Source organism: Psittacula echo (genome assembly GCF_963264785.1).
Source record: "Psittacula echo genome assembly, chromosome: 4".
In the NCBI taxonomy this organism is placed as follows: Eukaryota; Metazoa; Chordata; class Aves; order Psittaciformes; family Psittacidae; genus Psittacula; species Psittacula echo.
The window spans coordinates 67,939,662-67,946,557 of NC_137738.1; the positions used below are offsets into that span (position 1 = coordinate 67,939,662).

Consider the following 6,896-nt stretch of genomic DNA (forward strand, 5'->3'; position numbering starts at 1 on the left):
TAATAGCTAGGTCATACAGATGCAAAGAAATTATAAAATAAATTTGCTAAGTGTGACACCGGCATCCCCATCTCCCATTTGCTGATGTTTCATAGTTGTTAGTTTGCACCTGATTTCTGCTCTGGTGAAACTCTCTGGCAGAGAGAACTAGGTGCAGCGACCTTCGTCCTGGTGCTGACCAAAAGATGTCAGTTGAGACAGAGCAAATATAAATGTAACCTGAACATTTAAATGCTAGTGCTTCTAAGTGCTATTTGTGACTACCATTTGCCTTTAGCTTTGAATAAATTCACATCAATCATTTCTACTAATTCAAAGACATACTTGACTTCAAAAAAAAAACAAAAAGAAACTATCAAAGTTAAAAAAATCTTCCTTTTGGAAAGGATTTCTCCTCAGAGTTCCTTTTTGTTGCATTCTTTTCTCACACATTCCTTGCATTACTAAGGTTTCAAAGGACAGGTGCAGAAGAACCTAATAGAAACAAGATTTAGCTTAGTTAATACCTTGCCTCTATGTAAAATTTGTCCCTAGAATGCTACACTAGAGACAAAAAAAAACATTGTGTCTCTTCATCAGATTGTTTCATCTAGCTTTTCTTTTTGTTTACTAAGCGTCAGATATTATGGCTATTGTCAGGTCCTCTTCTCACCTTATCATAAAACATCTGCTCCCATTTTGTCCAGTTTGGTGACAGAGATATATGGCATGCTGCGAAGTATTAATAATGTTCTTCTCTTGGATGAGTATCTTCCCTTTGATTCACACTGTTAAATACTCTAATCTGTATGCTGGAATGGCAGATACTACTTTGGAATCAATTGTAAGAATATTGGTTGGTATGGCAGGGGGACATTCCTCCACCCGTTTATTTTTCTTTAGTATTAGTGTTACATTGGCCTGTCTCAATGTCTGTAATAAATTGCTTTTCTCCCAGGAATTTTCAAATAATTTAGTTAAGAGATTGCTAACCATATGTACAATAATTTCCATTCAGTCCTGGCCTACATCCATTAGTCCTAAAACTCTGTTGTTTTAGAGATTTCATATGGCTAGCCTGTCACTAAATGTACAGTAAAATCCACAACTTTTTCTCCTTTTTTAAAGCTCTGGGGGTCTGTCTTTGGCAGCATAAGTAATATAAACTTTGTCTTTAGATGGCTAATATCATGTAATGACCGAGACAAGTCTGTTAAAATGTTTTATAAGACTTTTTAGTGATACTAAAAAGTGATAGTAGTTTTTAGTGATAGTAATATCACTTAGGCTAAAGGAGAGTCTACTTTATTAGTTTACATGCTAGAATTTAACTACTGTATGTATGCTTTTTTAATTAAACAGAGTTTAAATTGAACGCACCCATTCCATCCTTTCCCTGCTTCTGTTTTAAAGAGTTATCAACATCTTCTTTCAGTCCTTAATTTTATACCCAATACCCATCTGAAAAACTGCACCTCATTCATTTATTTCCTTTATTTCCAATACTGAAATTGTCAAGTATAACCCTGTGGCTCATTGAGATCCAACGTGAAACACAACTGCATTTCCTTCATGTTAGAGATGTTTGCTTGAGAATCTTTGGATTTATTAATGTTTACCTAGCTAGTCGATGAGAATTTTTGTCAAGCAGTGGTATATACATGGCATGATGATGATAGTGTAATTTGCCTCTATTACTTCCTGATATCAGGATTCTGCTGCACTGCCAATTTCATATCTGTTGTTATTATTTGTTTGACAGAATCAAAAACATGCCAGGTGCTTTGCAAAACAGAGAACAAGAAAAATCCCTTTCCAGAAGAGATGACAGCCTGAATAGAAATGAAATAATGGCAGGAAACAAAGGAAGCAGAAAGGGGAAGCAAAACAAGAGTTATAACCATAAGATCATGAGATTGGTTTGGAGGCACAGTGAACACTATGAGGCATTTTTTTAAAACGCATAAGGACTGTAGTTGGGATTAGAGAATGGAAATGTAGAAAAGAAGCTTGGAAAGGAATGGAGAAGAAGGGAGATACAAACTGGCAACAGGAGGAAGAGTAAACAGAGGTGTATGGGAGAGGCCAGCACACACACCTGACAAACTGAGGATTATGACTAATGACAAGAATGAAAGACCACATCTGAAGAGCATGATGATTTCAGGAGGATGGCAAAGCAGGACGTGGTGATGCTGCTAGGGAGAGAAGAGCCAGCAAAGCTGCCCCGGAAGCCTGCCCTGGAAGCTCCTCACACTAATATAACCCTGCTTCCCCATCTTCTTTCTAGCTCCCCTCTTATACACAAAATATGTATGTAGAAGAGTAAAGGAGAAGGAGAAGCAGCTAAATCAAACATTTCCAAAGATCCTGCTGGGGAAGAAGTTTAAGCTGGGATGATACAGATTTACTCTTACTGATGCTGTTGCTGGTAGCAAGTGGCAGAGTGCATCTGGTTAGCCTTTCTTATGCAGACAAATCGATGGGAGTCTTTACCACTACTTACAAATAGGCCTTGCTGGGAAATACTCAGCAAATTTATAATACTCCAGCCAGTCGAGGATGTTTAAAAATGTCCTTCCATTATCAGAAAAAAGCAGAAATTATAACATTCACATTGAAATGGAAACAGGGAAAAAAATATTCAAGCACTTTCTTTTCAAACTGAAAATAATCATTTTGGTATTTCAGAAAAATGCAAGGGGGGATTTTTCTCATTTAAAAATTTCATCTTATCATTTTTCACAAAAAATTCTAATAAAATGGGAATTATTTTAATTATGTTGGATTGGATTTTTTCTTTTCTTCTAAAAAATTAGTGTTATTTTCAGAAGGAAACTTTCAAATTTCCATTTTCAGTCTCTCTGACATTTTAAACTGCCCTGGTTTCTAGAGGTAAGAATTCCTCAGGAGTAAGAAAGCTGCAGAGTGGCCAGTCTAATCTCTTCCTCACTTCCTTCTCCTCTGCTTTGATGACCAGGCATGTCTAAAGATTAGGCTGCAAAAAGCAAAACCAGTTTCTGTCTCTCCCTGGGAAAAGGCACTTCGCCAACTTCTTTCAAGAATTATTAAGTAGATCTGCTTACAGGAAATCACTTCTTTGCTGCAGACTGTCTCCATTTAAATCCTCCTCACAGCTCTTCCATTTTGCCTGGGAAAGTTTATCAGAAAGCACACTGGAAAGGTTCAGATCTTTCTGTCTCCAGTGAAATTATTTTTAGACATAGTTACAGCTTGGCAGATGCACTGGTATGACAGTTGAGAGACTACTGATGGTAATGGAGTATTCTATTGCTTTGGCATTTATAGACACTTTTTGCTTGGTACTTCTGACTGCAAAGTATTGATGTTTAGGGTATTATAGATACTTACCCATTGTATTATTTCTCATACATTTTAGAGGACAGCACTGAATAAATCTTTCTTCTCCTTCAGGGTAACACAGCTTTGTATGAGTCATTCATCTTGAATGTACACCAGAGTGATATCAAGTTGGTTGTTGAAACAGCTTATCAATAAGATGACCATTTTTAGTCTCTTCTAGCAGTGGAACGATATAAGTATTGTCTCGCTGAGATAACAGCCTCATTTAAGAATATCTTGGTGGCTCTGGATAGGATTCAAATAAAATAATTCATCTAAGTGAGGAGGAGACAATTGTGTGTCGTAGCTGAAACATTACCAAAAATCCTTAACTGATTGGATTTGTCCCCCTTCATTTGCTTGAAGATTTTGTTAAATGGTGGCTTCTTGGATACTCAAAGGGCAAAAATGGCCAAGTACATCTTTTCTTTTATTGTCTTCAATTTGAACTTTGCTTAAGCTGATTAAACTTTTGTCACCTCACAGTGCCATTTTAGCAATGAGGTTTACATGACTTATTCTGTCAATGCAGAAACTTCAGCTACTAAAGAACATACCAAGAATAGAGTTAACAAAATGCTCAGCAGTGCTTGAAGAAACAGGCCCACCTCAGTAATTTCTCTACACCATTATTGAAATAATACTGGAATTAAATCATTTAAACTTGGTGTCAATTTTCAAGATCTACCCTGCTTAAATTCTTGCAATCAAAAGTAGCTCAAAGTTTTATAACAGTCCACATATCATTATAAAAAAAAAAAGCATAAAAAAGAGGCTGCAAATTTTTTTATGTAGCATTTTTTATATATTTGAAAGAACCCCATTAGCTCAGTTGCATACAACTTTTTTTTCAATAATGGACCCAGCATAAAGCAGTATCAAAACCTAGTTAATATTTCTACTAGTTAAATTTGGTCAAGCTTCAGATTTTGCATAACTTTGACTGTGCTTCTGGCATGACAGCAGATATGGAAGAGTGTGTACCTGTGTTTTGGCCCTGAGAGAGGATTCCACTGTGTGGCACCTTCCCACCCTCTACTACCAAAAAAATTGATAATTTCAATTCGGAAAGGTAGTATAACCTCTGAAAACTGCAATTTGACCTACCTTCTGAGTTCAGACACTGAACTGGATGGATGATTTGGGAAGGGATATAATACCATCTACCTCAGTAGCCACAAGGAAAAAGGGTGGGAGGAGAAAAAAGGATTATTATAATATATCCTGAGAATAAAGGACAACATGGTTATTTTGCCTATAATTTTGTTTTATTTTAACTTTGTCTATACTTTTCCTTCCAATTCTTTCCTATTGTTATCTGTTAGCTTTTCCAGGATGGCACTTGGTTTTGCATAAAGTAAGAAAACTGCCCTGACTCAAACCTTAAGTCCATTTAGCCATTTGTACCTGGCAGGTGTCCTGCCTTGGTAGGGGGTACAGTCCTGTTGTTATAAGGCCCCCACTGTCACCTACAGATTAGGAACACCTTCAGCTGCTGACTTCCAAACATCTTCAGGGCTCTGTATCCAATATGTACAGTTCAAATATTTCCTTATCAGGAGTGTGAGCTGTGTTTAATAGTCTGAATTTGTCCTAGATCCTGTGAATTTATTTCCTCCTTCTGTCTGTCTTTCTCTCTGTCTTGCCCTTCTTTCTTCCGAAATAGAATGACCAGGGCTGCATGAATTATTCAACATGAGAGTGTATGATGTACTTATACAGTGATATAGCGATACAGTGTATTTATACAATGATATATATATGTTTTCTATTTTGTTTACAATTTCTTTCTTAATCATTCAAATATTTTGTTTCACAATTTTGATTGATACTGAGTGCTTGATTTGATGTTTTCAGAGAGCAGTCTAATATTAATTCTTTTTTTTCTTCTCAAGCAACAGTTAAGTTGTAGTCCCTGCCTCTGTATGTGTTAGACTTATTTTCCCCTTGTGCATTTCTCTCTGCTTTATCAAATTTCATCACCATTTTGTTGCCAATGGCATTCAAAATTGTGAAATCATTTTTTAGTTTCTTACAGGCAGCTTCTGATTTGACTTTTAAAAATCATTTTGTATCGAACTTTCTCATCTGACAGTTCTTAGATATCACATTTCCCTTTACTACTAATAAAAGTACTTTTGCTTAAATCCTTTGTTTTAATTCTGCCTTTGTCCAGGAATCTTTTGCCCAGTTGTTATAATTCACTTCTGCATTCATTTTCAGGAGGGGGGGGACGACACCTTCAGCTATTGTCATTTATGTTTAATTAATTGGAAACTTTAAAAGTAGAATTTAGACCTTCTTATTGCCTACTGGTTCTGACAGAGTGGTTGTACAACCTTTGGAATGAAAAATTCCTATGGGCTAGATCCATAAAATGCATGTAGGAATAACCTTTAGCCTCTTAGATGTCCTGTCTCCTCACAGAAGCTATAAACCCATAATAGGCACATCCCTTTACACTGAAAGAGGCTGTTTAGCAATAGCCTCTACCAACTGTGGCACACCAAGCCAGAAACAGTCTGAGTGAACTGGAGAAACAGCCGGATGGGGGAAATAAAGCAAGTGAATGCTGTACTGATATCTGTTTATTTTTCAACATTGCCTTATTCATGGGACTGCAGGGGTTGCAAGGTGAGACTTTCAGCATCTCTCCCATAGTAGCTGTTTTTCTTGTTTATCCCACTATTCCCTGCAGTGAGCTCTAACATCAGAGTACAGTGTTGAAGTGCCAATCCCTCTCTTTCTCTCTATCCCGGTAAACGTTGAGCTTTCAGGGTTCGGTAACTGCTGAGTGGACTTTGGGAAACTACCCTGAGTTGCATCTTGGATATTTGAGAGGAGGAATGAAGAGATTTTTTATTTATTTAACTTTTTTTTCTAAACATTTACACTTGCCTATATAAAGAAAAAAAACAAAAAACAGACCACAAACAAAACAAAACAAAACCCAAACAGAAATATGTAGTACTGTGTTTATTTTTCTGTAGTTACAAAAGTAATTCTTTCAAAAGCTACAGCTTACAGCTATAGCTGTCTGGCCAGTGACAAAAGAGAGCCATCTGCCAAAGACGATTTGTGATGTTCCTAAAGAAAGTGTTACGAATTTCCATCTGTTCCATTACAGTGTAGAAGCCTGTAAATCTTTCTGTGAATCAGTCGAACTTTGTGAACTAATAAGCCAAAACCAAGAGACTCCACAAACTATTGAATCAAACTGCCATGCAATATTTTAAAAATTAAAAAGCCCTGAATGACTGCTATCTTTATCACTATCATCTATGGCAAGTATCTATACTGATATAGGCTAGTTCCCATATTCATAATTAATTTCTTACTTTCTTAGTTTATATGTTGGCCCAATGTCTCAAATTACTGATTCTTTAAAGACTAAAAAAAAAAAATACTAAAATGTCATATTCTCTAGTTCTGTAAAAACAAAGCTTTTCCTGTAATATGACTTTGCATTAAGGTTTCCAAAAGTTTGAGATCTTAACTTGAAACCATTTATGGGAATCAAACTCTTTTTTAAGTACAGATTGCCAATCTTGTGA

General features: G+C 36.2%; 1 protein-coding gene across 2 annotated transcripts in view; it reads left to right on the forward strand.

Annotated features, from left to right (window-relative positions):
- The window catches only part of EPHA7 (EPH receptor A7), a gene marked incomplete at both ends in the record, with an annotated part of 166,261 nt that extends 164,324 nt beyond the window's left edge, over window positions 1-1,937 (forward strand). For both annotated transcript variants that reach the window (XM_080615369.1, XM_080615374.1), the window contains one exon: window positions 1,742-1,937. In XM_080615369.1, the coding sequence (XP_080471495.1) occupies window positions 1,742-1,937 (196 nt within the window). The remainder of the gene's footprint in view (window positions 1-1,741) is intronic.
- Between the last annotated feature and the right edge of the window lie 4,959 nt (window positions 1,938-6,896).